Genomic DNA, 14,244 nt, shown 5'->3' on the forward strand with positions numbered 1-14,244 from the left:
TATTCTTTATTAGTTACAGAATAAGAAGGGGAGGGGTAGAGAAATTTAGAAGGGTTACACTTTTAAAACAGTATGTCACAATTTAAAATATTTGTCCCATATATGAAAAGTAAAAGGACAATGAGTTAATTTCTATACAGAGTATACAGCAAACCAAGACTTATATACATATCATATACATATATATCTGTATCTTAACCCTTTCTCCTTGTAGATTGTAAGCTCTTTTGGGCAGGCAGGGTCGGACTGGGCCGACTGGTGGGCCCCGGCTCTAGTGGGCCCCGGCGGCCCAGACCTGACCCATGCCGGTGCTCCCCCTCCCGAACGCTCCTCCCCTGACGCGTCAAATTTATGCGCTTGGGGGAGGACGTCGGGTGGGGGCCCTGCGAGGGGGGTTAAGGGGGCCCCTAGAGGGGGGGGGTGATTTGAGGACGAGCCCGGATGAGTGCACCTGCAGGGCCCCTGGGACGGGAGCCCCGGTGGGCCCTTCACAGCCCAGTCCGACCCTGTGGGCAGGGCTCTCTTCACCTCTTGTATCGGTTATTGATTACTTTATATGTTACTCTGTATGTCCAATGTATGAAACTCACTTATTGTACAGCACTGCGGAATATGTTGGTGCTTTATAAATAAATGTTAATAATAATGTTAATAATAATATGAGCTGAATTACAAATCATAGAGAACATGACATGTATATAAATGACACCTTAGGAAGTAGTATTAATTCCTGGGGTGATACCTAAAGAGATATGATCCATATCTTAGTAACAAATGAATCAACACTTTGGAAATACAATACACGGTACACGCTGTACAAGGTAATTCTCACACTAAAAGCCACAGCATTTACAGTGATTCTCCCTTGCTCTAGAAATAGGCTTTTATTCTCATGCAATTTTAGTGCAAGTTCAGCAAGTTTTGTGCCTTGTAGCTAGTGAAACAATAGTGGGAAAGTGTTGCTAGGCTGCCATCGATGCAGTCTCTGCCTTGTGTTTACTTTTTGTCAATGATAGCTCAGATTTACTGTGTTCCTTAGCAACTCTTTTTAAAGAACAGATCCAGCCTTTCTCAAGAAAAGAAAGTGCTGAATAAATTCTACTGCTGGTAAATGGGTTGTTTCTCCCATGCTGCATAGTTTCATATTAAAGGTAAAGGCAAACTACTACTCTCAGACAGATGTCATTATAGAGGTAAGTGCACAAAGCTAGCATTGGAAAAAGCCCTGAAATGCGTACACGTTCAAATGAGCCCTATTAATGCACTGAATGACTGCAAGCAAATCTTTTAGGGTTTCAAAATTACTTTTCTATTTTGGTGCTTTTTGAACTACAGGTTTGGGATCCATTATCTGTAAACCCATTATCTGTAAACCCATTATACAGAAAGCTTCAAATTATGGGAAGGCCATGGCTCACAGACTTTATTTTAATCAAATAATTCTATTTGATTTATGCACCCCTCTGCTACCAACTAACTTTAATGCTCATTTACAAGTTATAAGCAAAATTGTGCCTCTTAAGGCCAATTAAGTAGCACTTCTGTCTGTTCTACTGAAAGGCGCAAGCTGCTATTTAAATCTGGGGCAAGGTGTAGAGGGCAGTTCACATGGGCACAAGGTGGCCCTGTACCCTGTAGGTGTATATGGTTCCCCAGAGCCTTGGGCCCCCTGGTTCTCCCTAACTTATGCCTTTCAAATGATGTACGAGCTGGGGCCACGCCAGGGGATGCTTACGTGCAAACCATTTTTTGCCCCTTCTATAGCTAGTGCTGTTGGGCATTTTAAAATAAATTGAGTCACCACAAAATACACATAACTCCCATATATTTATTAATATTGAATATGTTCAGGTGTTTATCTTTCTGTCTATGGATCCACCAACCTTCCAATTTATGTTACAGCAAGAGTAAATGAAGCGAGGATCTGTTTTCTTTTTTTACAGTAAAATGTGTTTATTAACTCACAACAGTTCTTTAGTGGCTGGAGCTTCGGGGCCAACTTGTTAGTAAAACAAGCCATATATAAATAGTGTTGAAATATGCTATACTCATGCTGGCCCACCCATACGATACTCTTGGCCTTTTTTATCTGAATGTCCAGCCATTCCAGCGTACACACACACACACATTGGGCCTCCACTGAAGCAATTAAAAAGTGTTCTCCTAGTGCTGAATGAACCATGTGGACCCTATAGTGGCATAATGCCTTTAGAAGTACTGATCCATCTAACCTAGATGCCAAAATCGCTTAGCTAGCTGGTCTACTACTGCTTCTTGCTGTCTATAATATGCCATAACAGGGACTATCCCACCACTAACTAAGCCTAAGGGGCACATTCATGAAAACACGCGTTCAAAATCCCAAATGGGATAAATTCAGATTGGATGCGAAAATTTCTGAAGATCGCAAATATCACGAATATGCTTACGAAAAAATCGAGTTAGTCACGATAATATTGTATTGTCGATCCGAACGTCACAAAATTTTTGTACCGTGGGTTTCATACAATGGACATACAGAATAACATATAAAGCTATCAATAACCAATACAAGAGGTGAAGAGAGCCCTGCGAAAAGAGCTTACAATCTACAAATCTTTGTTCCTTGGGTGAACATTTACTCATGGTTCGACCAATATCTGAATGAATCTTGTCAGACTGATTATTTTGGAAAGACCATTATTGTTGTCCCACCCATGGCCTCACTGGCTGCCAAATGGGCAGCTAATATCTGCCTGTGTATTAGCACATTAATATATGTATAAGAGAAAGAGAGATATGCTTGTAACAGGGAAAACACACTTCTATTCTCTTTAAAAGATCAAAGTCTAATATACATTTATTTGTAAATGCAATAGTAATTAATAGTAATTACCTTCAATTCCTCCTCTCACTGGCTATATGTACCATCACAACATTGCACTGGTAGTCAGCTTTTCTTGGATGGACATTCCCTTTAATATTTGTTAGAGACATGGGCAAAAGATGAATAACATTAATAATAATAATAAATGGTACAATAAAAGTGCTGACAGTATTTTTTTCCCTTATTCCCTTAGCTATTCCACACAAGAACATGAGTGATATAAGTCGAACTGAAAAAATGGGAAGTGACCAGTGTTATTTGTTTGCAAGAAAACTCCAGTTTACGGCAAATGAGAACCTGGCAGATGAACGGAGTGACATTATCACTAAACCAAAATGCATTCAAGACATGGATATTTGGAAAAAACCGCCACCAGACTTTAGTGTAAAACTGTACAAGTCTTCAAATTTTAACAAAAATACTTTGGAATCTAGAGACACAAAAGGGGGCAGAAGAATAAATACATTTCTCCCGGATTCTAGACAGACTCAGGTCCCTCAGAGGAAGACCGGCGATCACCTCCCTTTACTGGTGCCAAAAGAAGAGCCCGTCAATCCATTCCTAACAAAGTTTAAAGCTTTTGGGCCGTTTGAGGCCAGTATCTTGTTTGTGAAAAGTGGTGTTTACCCAAAAGACAGATACAAAGACCCAAAACCCCATGACTTTCGGCAGGTAATGTCTGAAACCTTATACAATGTTGGTAATTAATCCCAAGTTCTATAATTATAGTTGCAATGCTAGACTGCATTTTTAGTTTTAAACCAAAGCTGGAAATGATTAAAATAACTACCTTAAAATAACTAATCCCTTAATGGAATTTTAAAAGAAATTAGCATTTTGAAGAATTTATAAATGTAAAATATTCCAATTTTAATTAATTTTTAGTACCTATTTTAAGCTGCATGTTCCTGTTTGTATAATTAGCTTTCCCATTTTGGCTCTTCCAAACCTGTAACTGAAAATACTATATCATTGTCAGTCACTGACCATAGCAACCAGAACACAGACTAACACAGTTGATTTTGATATGCATTGCTATCATTTTCTAAAGCACTTCCTTTATACTATGACATTGGACTTTACCCAATTGGCAAAGATAGGGTGACATAGTTTTTTTCCCTTTCTGTCTCCAGGCATAAAGGAATAGTATATAAAGATATCACTACCATCAATTCCTTAGGACTATAGCACACAGGGAGCTTACTACTACAATTAGCTCAGTTATGCTTGAAGGCCATATAACTATAAAACACACATTTCCAAAAGTGCTCATTGTATCTATATCTGTGTAATTTAATCTTAGTATCTATTAGAAATTTTGATCTATTATTATCCTTATTGTATTAGTTACAATAATTAAATTGGTCTTTATTATTATTATCATTATTTTTTTGTAATAGATTTTTACTTATTTTTCTTGTCTCTTTCTAGCTTTCAAATGGGGGTCACAGACCCAGGCAGCCAACATCTATTATATTTTGTTACTTTTTACTATTTCTATTTCTATTCAGTTCCACTCCTATTCATATTACGGTATCTCATTCAAACCACTGCCTGGTTACTATGGTAGCAACCAAATAGCTGCTGAAATACCAATCTGGAGAGCTGCTGAACAAAAAGCTAAATAACCAAAAATAAAAAATTGCAAATTGTCTTAGAATATCACTGTCTACTTCATAGTAAAAGTGAATATAAAGGTGAACTAACCCCTTAATATGTGATTCTGATTATGTCATCCAAGATTTTTAATGAATGTAATTCTTTCCCACAATGTATTAGCTTACTTTTGTATGCAAATCAAATGGGGGTCAGCCAAAAACTATTGCTTTACAAGGCTACAATTTTATTCTTATTGTTACTTTTTATTATCTTCCTATAAAGACCCTCTCCTATTCATATTGCCATCTTCCATTCCTGCCACTGCCTGGTTGCTAGGGTAAATAGGAAACTAGCAACCACATTGCTGCTGAAATAAACTTGAGAACTGCTAAAAAAAAAAGCTAAATAACGACAAAATGATAAAGAATGAAGACAATGTAAGGTCCCTCCTACATTCACACACACTATGGTCAATTTTAGTCAGAAGCCAATTAACCTGCCTGTATACATACATTTGTTCATTAATTTGCTAAACAAAATACTATACTTTTTCAGTAAATTTTTTAATTATTGAAACAATATTTATTTCCAACAGTATGACGCTGGCATACCTGATTTCCATACAGGATACCCAAGGGATCCTCTCAACCTTAAATTAAAAACACAGCATTTAAGCATTGGTAAGTACAGTAACATATAATATACAATATACATATCTAACCGTTCATTCACTGTCTCCTATGCTAATAAAACCTCGTCTCCAGTTCCTCTTAATGTGGGGGTACCCCAAGGCTCTGTACTTGGGCCATTGTTGTTCTCCCTTTACACGCTGTCCTTGGGAGATCTTACCCGTTCATTTGGCTTTAAATACCATCTGTATGCTGATGATATCCAAATTTATTTGTCGACCCCTTCGTTAACAGCTGAAACTGAGACTCAAATCTCTCACTGCCTCCTGGCTATCTCTAATTGGATGAACCAACGCCACCTTAAACTGAACCTAACAAAAACTGAACTAATGATCTTTCCGCCTAAGCCTGGTCCTTCCCCCCCCTTTTCTATCTCTATTGATGGCACCCTCATCAACCCTGTCGATTCGGCACGTTGTTTGGGGGTGATCTTTGACTCCAGTCTCTCCTTTTCTAACCACATTAACTCCACTGTCAAAACCTGTCACTTTTTCTTACGCAATATTGCCAAAATCCATCCCTTTCTCTCTACTGCAACAGCCAGGCTGCTCATGCATGCTCTCATCCTGTCACGACTGGACTACTGCAACCTGCTATTAACCGGCCTCCCTTACTCCCATCTTTCCCCCCTACAGTCTATATTAAATACTGCTGCCAGAATTCTCCTCCTCTCACCCAGGAGAGTTCAGGCCCTTCCCCTGCTAAAGTCCTTATCGTGGCTTCCTATCAAACAAAGAATATCTTACAAACTTCTTCTCTTAACCTTCAAAGCCCTCCATTCCTCTGCTCCTCACTACATCTCTTCCCTTGTGTCTCCGTACGTTCCTGGCCGACTCCTTCGTTCCTCGCAGAGCAACCGTTTGGTTGCGCCCCCCACTACTACTGCGGTTTCCCGCCTTAAACCCTTCTGCCTTGCTGCCCCTTACATTGGGAATGCCCTCCCTGATTTCCTCCGGAGAGAATCCTCCCCCAGTCTTTTTAAAACCAAACTAAAAGACTACCTTTTGGAGCACTCACCCAGCACCTGATCTGGGAAATAGCACTTATATTGTAGTGTCACCCACTGTGACCTACAGCACTTATATTTGCCTATTTGTGTCTGTAAGTTACCCTCCCATATAGATTGTAAGCTCTACGGGGCAGGGACCTCCATCCTCTTGTGTCTTTGACTCTTAACTTATTGCAACTGTAACTGTATCTTGTATTTATTTGTATTTATTGTTATACTTTGTATTTATCTTTTATCCTATTAACCCCCTGTTTGTATTAATGTATTCTACTGTACAGCGCTGCGTACATAAGTAGCGCTTTATAAATAAAATTATACATACATACATACAAGGAAATAAAAACTGCTTTTACAACAAAATAACTTGCCAGTAACGTGTAACAATCCCATCTCAGACTACACCTATCCTTTCACTGTTGCCGCTATGGTAATTATACAGAGTACAGAGTCAGAGAGATACTGATAAGCAAATAAGATAAAGATGAGAGACAAAGTAGTAAAGTCAAATCACAACTACGATCAATTACAATAATATTGTTTGTCAAGCATGGGAAAGGGGTGACTTTGGTGCACTGATATGTGACAGCTCTGCTATGCTTCTGCATCTCTTATTCAGGAATAGCGCCAGGCCCAGGGGCCTTAGGGACCCTAAATAAAAAAAAATTACACTTTTCACCAGAGGAAACACAAAGCCAATGCGCACAATCACACAACTTCCATTTGAAGCAGCGTAGGGGTTTTTTCACGGTGAGGGCAGTGAGGTTGGGGATGATGTGGTAATGGCAGATTCTGTTAATGCCTATAAGAGGGGTTTGGATGAGTTCTTGAATAAGTATAGTATCCAAGGCTATTGTGATACTAATATCTACAGTTAGGGGCTGATTTACTAATCCACGAATCCGAATCCCGAATGGGAAAAAATCAGATTGGAAACGTACATTTTGCGACTTTTTCGTGATTTTTATGACTTTCGTTATGACTTTTGTTATGACTTTTTCGTATTGAGCGCTCAAAAAATTCCTGCTGCCCTCTAATTGGCCAGATATAACCACCTAGGACTATAAAAGTATAGGTGATTACCATCAGGAAGGTGCTTAATAAATATATTCTATCCCTAGGGATCTAAACTTTACAAAAGCAAATGGCTTCAAACTTAGTAGCTTCCATTATTCTTATTATATTATATTATATTATATATATAATATTATATTATATTATTGTTATTTATACGCTTACTTTTGGTATGAAGAGATGGTCAAAGGTTTCAGGTGACTACACTGCAGGGTTTTTTTTATAGGAGAACAAAAATAAGGCATTTTTACAGGTTGGCTACATGCTTACACTGCAGGTCTTAGGTGTTATTAAGGGGATACTGTCATGATTTTTATGGTGTACTTTTTATTACTTATTCTTGAACCAACATATATATTTATTTAGTTGTAATATTCGTGTGTAGGTGCCATCTCAGTGCATTGTGCCTGAGTCTGAGCTTTCAGAAGGAGCCAGAGCTACACAATAGAACTGCTTTCAGGTAACCTATTGTTTCTCCTATTCCCATGTAACTGGAGGAGTCCCAAGCCAGACTTGGATTTCTTACTATTGAGTGCTATTCTGATATCTACTGGGAGCTGCTATCTTGCTCCCTTCCAATTGTTCTGCTGATTGGCTGCTGGGGGGGGGGGGGGGGGGGGGGGGAATATCACTCCAACTTGCAGTTCAGCAGTAAAGTGTGACTGAAGTTTATCAGAGCACAGGTCACATGGCTGTGGCACCCTGAAAAATGAAGAATATTTGTGTTTTTGAAAAACAGATTTCAATGCAGGATTTTTTCCATGACACTATTCCTTTAACCTTACTCCTCAAATGACTGGCAAGTATAGTGGTAGAGATCAATGGACGGATGAAAAACAATTACAGTTTACTCAAAACCTCCTATAGACAGCCTTAATTATATTTGCAGGAGCAATTAAGTGTGTATTGATGCTATTCACAGAGCTACTATGCCCCAACAATCTGCAGCAACACTAAATTACCTGTCTAGCCTGTTCTAATGAATGACATGAAACTTCATGTACTGATGCAAGAGAGCCCCATTTCCAAAATGCGCCACTTAATTAATGAGAATTTTTACCTGAGTTCTAGACCTTGTGTTCTACTAATAAAGCTGCCACCCTAAACAAAGTTGTCAGCTTGTCATAATTTGTGTTTTTTCTGCTAATTTTGTCAGTTTGTTTTAAAGTTTTTCTTTCTTCTTTTTTTTAGTTAATGGACTTCGGCCTTTACAAGAGAAACGTCCACCAGCTAAAGGATTTATCACACATCAGCCTGCTGCACTATCATGGGACTCAAATCTAATTCTACCCAAAAATCCCTTCCCACCTAAATCTGCATCATATACTGTTAGTAAATATTATAAAATTTGGTTTAAACATTAACCATTGCATGTAGTAGAGGTCCCCTCAAAGGTCAATTGCCAGTTAATAAAAAGCAGAAAAGGTACAACTAATTATTGAACTTTGTATAAATTCCAAAGTTACTCTCAACTAGAGCTTTTAATATTTAATTTTTACTCTTGTTATCATGTGTAATCGGGCTATCAGTCTTCTATCCCAGTCTTCTCCCATGTTCAGTGCCATAGCTGTTTCCTATAGTAAAATATTACGATATCTGCAGGTTAGGGTTGGTTGCAACATATTCCTTTAGGTTAAGGCCCCACGAAAACACTTTCTTAAATGGTTAAGCAAAGCAATGTTTATTTTCATGCATTCCTAAAACAATTTTCTAATTTCTCTCATTCTGAAATAATGAGCTGCAGGAAGAGTCCACTTGAGGATCAGGGCCAACATTAGGGGTAGGCAGGTTAGGCAAATGCCTTGAGCACCATATCAGTGGATTGGAACTAGCTTTGCCCCTTGCTTCTGTCATCTACCTTAAACAATACATTAGTGAGCAGCAGTCTCAGACATTAGGTAGAGAACACGCTGCTCTGTATCCCAGGAAATGTGCAGCTGAGTTTTATAAGAGTAGGAGATATAGGAAGAGGTGGAGAGAAGGGGATGTGGCACATAGAGAAGAGAAAAAGGAAGAGAGAATGGAACACTGGGCAGAGGAAGAATGGAGCAAACGGCACATGAGGAAGTGCAACTATAAAAGGCTATGAGACATAGAGCAATATTTAGAGATTGTAAATTTATCAGAGAGTGAATCCAGAGCTCACCACAGTCTAGGGTGAAATTCCAATTCTAATCTATAGGGTTATTACGAACATAATTATCAAATAGTGAAAATAAAAGTGGAATTTTACTCTGCAAACTTTGACAAGCTCTAGTTTCACCCATGGATAAAATATTCCCCATAGGGAGGGATGGGTGGGGAAGAGAAGGAAAGTCAGAGATATAAGACCAAAGGGCAAACTTAGATAGAAAGTAAGAAAAAGAATAGAAAAACTGTAGAAAGAGGCATCCGAAAAATGGGTAGGGGAAATTAAAAATAACAGTTTAATAAGTAGAAAATCATTTTATTTTGACATGCATTTTCTAGCAAAGTGTAAAAGCACTGGGGCTGAGGAGGCAGGGGAAGGTTGTAGGTTTGCCTGGGAGGCCAAAAAACCCAGTTCTTTCATTGATTTGAAAGCACTTAAACTGACACTGACATTCTTGACTGGGGTGACCCAGCTTCACCTTCATTTTTAAAATATAATCATAAAAAATGCTGTACAGTGACAGTGAGGTCATATACATTGGTGTGTCCCTGCCATTGCCCATTTATTAGAGCTAATGGTCTTTCAAAATAGCAGACAATGACACAAAGCTACATGCAGATACAGTGTTGAATTTTTCACTGATGGTATTTAGAAAACTTCTTACTTCCTCAAGATAAAGCTTAGATTAAACGTTTATTTTCACAATACACAAAACTGTGATATGTTTCCTCCCAGCCCTTTAATCCATGCCCCACATTAGTTCACAAATTGCTTAATTATCTCTTAATTATATTGTAAATGCCTTTACACACCTCCAAGTACATGACATTTTTCTCTTTCTTATAGAGACACAGACGCCGCCGTGGGGTGTACAGTGCATTCATGGATCGCGTTGAAGAAAAATTTTCAGCAAGTATTCAAAAAGTAAGTAGCATATTTGCTTTGTACCTGGGCTGACATTTTTTAAGTTAAGGCAAGTTATTATATTTAGAGCTTGAGACAACAGACATATAACCTTGGCCCATTTTAATTAAAGTAACTAACAATACTGTAAATACAAACAAGTTCTTCTATCTGCCCATGAGGAAGTGATGCATAGCCTGGATGTAAAACGTGAAAATATGAATCTAGGTGCATTAGATTCTCATTCATAATGTAGAATGCAAAGTCCAAAAGAAGCTGCAATTGACCATTTTTTTGCACTTTGGACATTGCATGCTGCATTGTGTAAATTGTCATAGACCTCTTTGTCATCCTTGAACACACCAAGTCTGCTGTGAGAATATTTACTTAGACCATGCCTCCTTTTCACCATGCCTCTTTGGCCACACCCACTGAAGGCCACAAAATTCAGTTTAAGAAAATACAGAAAATAAATATGTTAGCATGTTATACTTTATGGCCTACAGCAGAAATGTAGGGCGGGTGAGCCTAAACATGGGGATATTCCTGAGCTAATAGCTGCAAATGGGGTCTATTTGCACTAGGACCAATATCCTTAAATGGGGACTGTTGGGAACCCTAAGCTGAGGGAGTTTTTTGGCAGGTTTATATTACCCTGTAAAACAATGGCTGATTTATATAACTGGTGTTTATATAAACTGAATGTTTTTATTTCACAGCAATCCCAGTAAAACATGGGAAACAGAATTTTCAAGAAAAAGGGAATACCCTAAAAGCAAATGGATGGAACATATTCCTTATTTATATAATAGAGCCTAACCAGTTGTGTAGTATCTGGCAATCACTGTATCCAAGGGAACTGAGGGGCAAACAATCACCGGCACCTGTTCTTTGCACTTTGCACCACACTTCAGTTCGGTTTGGCTGCAATAGATCCTAAGACCTTAGGCAAACTTTGCACATACTTTGTAGGTGCTTTTAACCCTTCACATGCACATATTTTTGAAAACTAAGGGGAAGAATTATGAAAGAACAAACTGGGGAATCCCAGCAGTGCCACCTATTTTGCAGTTTATTAAAACTTTCCTGACTGCTAGAAAAGTTTTTAAAGGTAAACTATACCCCAAATAATGTAGGTCTAAGCGCCATACATGTTGGGCCACATCAGACAATTTATGGACAATGTTCTGCCTTTTGCTCCCACACTACTTCCTGTTACAGTCAGAGCTGCATTATTTCCTGTCAGCTGACCTCTGAGGGAGCACACAGGCCATCACTAAATGGCGGCTCAAGGGAAAGGATGTAAAAGGGCAATATTTACTGATATAAATATTCCAGTTTGGCGAGATTCTTTAATCTCTAATTATTTAATAGTTTTCCTATAACAAATGGATTAATCTTTTTGAGCATATATGATCTTCTGCATAAAAAAGAGAGATCTGCATTAAGCGGGTTATATCTGTGCTTCATAAAGAGCAGAACATATTACAGATATTCAATATCAAGAAAGGTCAGAATTACAGGAAGGCCATCTTTCATAAAGTTCATTTTAAGCAAATAATTATAATAATAATAATTTTTGAAAATGATTTTTTCTCTTTATTTATAAAACAGCAGCTTGTACTTGATGGTAACTAAGGAGCACACATCCTTATTGGTGGCAAAACAATCCTTTTGGGTTTATTTTATGTTTAAATGATTTCTAGCAGACTTAAGGTTAGGGATGTAGCGAACATCGCCAAAAATGTTCGCGATATTCGCGAATATTCGCGAACTTTGCGAACCCCATAGACTTCAATGGGAAGGCGAACTTTAAAACCTAGAAAAGCCATTTCTGGCCAGAAAACTGATTTTAAAGGGTGCCACGACCTGGACAGTGGCATGCAGGAGGGGGATCAAGCAAAATTTCTCTGAAAAATACTTTGTAAAAAAAACGCAAAAAAAAACGCAAAAAAAAACCGCCAAAAAAAAAACGGCAAAAAAAAAACGCAAGCTATTCCTATGTATATGCATAGGCGATAAAATGCGGCAGAAAAACATGGCGGAAAAAACGCGGCGCCAAAAAAACCGCGGCGAACCCAAAGTGGTGAACATCGGCAAAAGTCCGCGAATTTGCGCGAACGCGAACACCCGATGTTCGCGCGAATTAGTTCGCCGGCGAACAGTTCGCTACATCTCTACTTAAGGTATCGAGATCCAAATTATGGAAAGATTCCTTATCCAAATGTAACCCTTTCTTGGCACACTCCCATAGAACAGGATCACACTTATTTTCCTTGGCTGTTAAAGGAGACATATTGGATAAATGGGAAAAACCCTAATTTTGTAGGCAATTATGAATAATATACGGTGCTAGTTTCACTTTGTGCTAAAAATTAATCCTATCTGTAACAATGGCCCCTTTATTGGAGCTCCCAATTGATCCTATCACTACTCTGTCCAGTGTGAAATTAAATCTACTAGATACTGTATATCATGACCTGGATGAATGAGAATCTTTATAGACACATTGCAGTAGAGCCTGAAACCTCTTTGCTTATGAAAGATAATGGAAACTGGGATGTGTAGCTCAGTGTCTCCACCTAGTGGCACCAAGGAGCACACCTCTGGGGAATTTACACTAGTATAATAACACACACATGAATTGCAGTAGCCAAGGTTACTTTATATAAAGATGAATAAAGCATGAAACATGTATTTATTATAACCAGTAATCCTGCCCTGGGGAATCTGTGTGGTGTATCAACCCCTGGCACAGTCTCTCAAGGTACCAAGGTAGCAGAGGCTTTATTATACCCACTGCTGGCCCATCCCATGGATTTGTCTCCAAACCCTGTCTCTCTGGGTCCTCCTCTTTTCCAGGAAGTGCGCTGGGGCTCCCAGCCAATTGGATTGCTCTGCAAGCTGGATGATGTCACAGAGGTCCCAAGCATTCCAGATAACAGATCCCATCATACCTGTTTAATGTTGTTGAAATCTACAAATTTGGCTGTGCCAGCAGATAACAGATCCCATCATACCTGTTTAATGTTGTTGAAATCTACAAATTTGGCTGTGCCAGCAGTACTGGGCAGTTTTTAATTATGCTTTGTGTAACAGGGATACTACTGACAGAATGAAAATGGTATATAGATACATGAAAGCACTGCATGATGTTGTATATTTTAAATTGTAAAAATTAAACTTTACTTCTGCAAAAATGATGGTCATACTTTGTGCTTTTTGTGCACTTTATTTCCTGGTACTTACATGACAGCAATTCTGTCTTACTGTATGGCTGGGATTCTAATGTGGCTACAATAAAGGTGAGAGCTCTGTCTGAAACAGACCACACAAAGCAGTGAACCCAGGCTGATCACACACAGGGTGTATTCTCTGATTCTCAGCCAAAGGAAAAGCACCCAAATCCAAAACTGCTGCTTCCTATCCATTTAAACTGGAAATGTGGAACAGAGCTGAAACTGGTGCTTTATAGCCCAAAAATTATTTTTCAATTAAAATAAATGGGAGACAGAATGAGCAATGTCAGGCATTTCGTTGCCATCTGGAAAATGCCAACAGAAAACATTTCCTGCTCGATATAGCCATTAAAATACATGAAATCCAAACCTCTAATGTGACAGGTACGAGCTATTATATCCTGTGTAGAAAATTTAATAGAATCACATTTCTTAAAACAGTAAATGTTCAGTAACAAAAAAAAGCCAATGCATATATGTTTTCTTTTCCTTATATTAAACTTAGACTGAAGGTGCTACTAGAGGTAATTTGTGACCATTTCTTTGCACTTTGCCTTCATCCCTTAAGTGACCGCCACAGGTCTCGGTGCTTCATTTCAGAGCGCAGAGACCAGCACCTTGCTCCATGAATATAGCGCTGCCTAGTAATTAATGAGGGGCAGGAGAGGGAAGGCACATGGACAAACCCCCCTCTATTCCCCTACCTTGCCCCTCATTCAGATGCACAACTTGGGGGA

At 38.7% G+C, this 14,244-nt stretch overlaps 1 protein-coding gene across 1 annotated transcript; it reads left to right on the plus strand.

The window, feature by feature from the left end:
- Positions 1-1,001: 1,001 nt before the first annotated feature.
- Positions 1,002-11,525, plus strand: LOC100495274. The gene is made up of 6 exons (XM_002939010.5): positions 1,002-1,193; positions 3,060-3,538; positions 5,061-5,145; positions 8,426-8,562; positions 10,212-10,289; positions 10,988-11,525. Exons 2-6 carry the CDS (start codon positions 3,077-3,079, stop codon positions 10,997-10,999), a joined length of 774 nt encoding a protein of 257 aa, XP_002939056.1. The 5' UTR covers positions 1,002-1,193; positions 3,060-3,076; the 3' UTR covers positions 11,000-11,525.
- Positions 11,526-14,244: the final 2,719 nt, after the last annotated feature.

The sequence above is a fragment of the Xenopus tropicalis genome, chromosome 6, assembly GCF_000004195.4.
Source record: "Xenopus tropicalis strain Nigerian chromosome 6, UCB_Xtro_10.0, whole genome shotgun sequence".
In the NCBI taxonomy this organism is placed as follows: domain Eukaryota; kingdom Metazoa; phylum Chordata; class Amphibia; order Anura; family Pipidae; genus Xenopus; species Xenopus tropicalis.

Excerpts from the sequence above, each read along its gene's own strand:
- LOC100495274 (XM_002939010.5), top strand. The coding sequence starts at position 3,077 with ATGAGTGATATAAGTCGAACTGAAAAAATGGGAAGTGACCAGTGTTAT. Across the intron at positions 3,539-5,060 it reads AACCCCATGACTTTCGGCAG|TATGACGCTGGCATACCTGA; the intron begins GTAATGTCTGAA and ends TATTTCCAACAG. Across the intron at positions 8,563-10,211 it reads CTAAATCTGCATCATATACT|AGACACAGACGCCGCCGTGG; the intron begins GTTAGTAAATAT and ends TCTTTCTTATAG.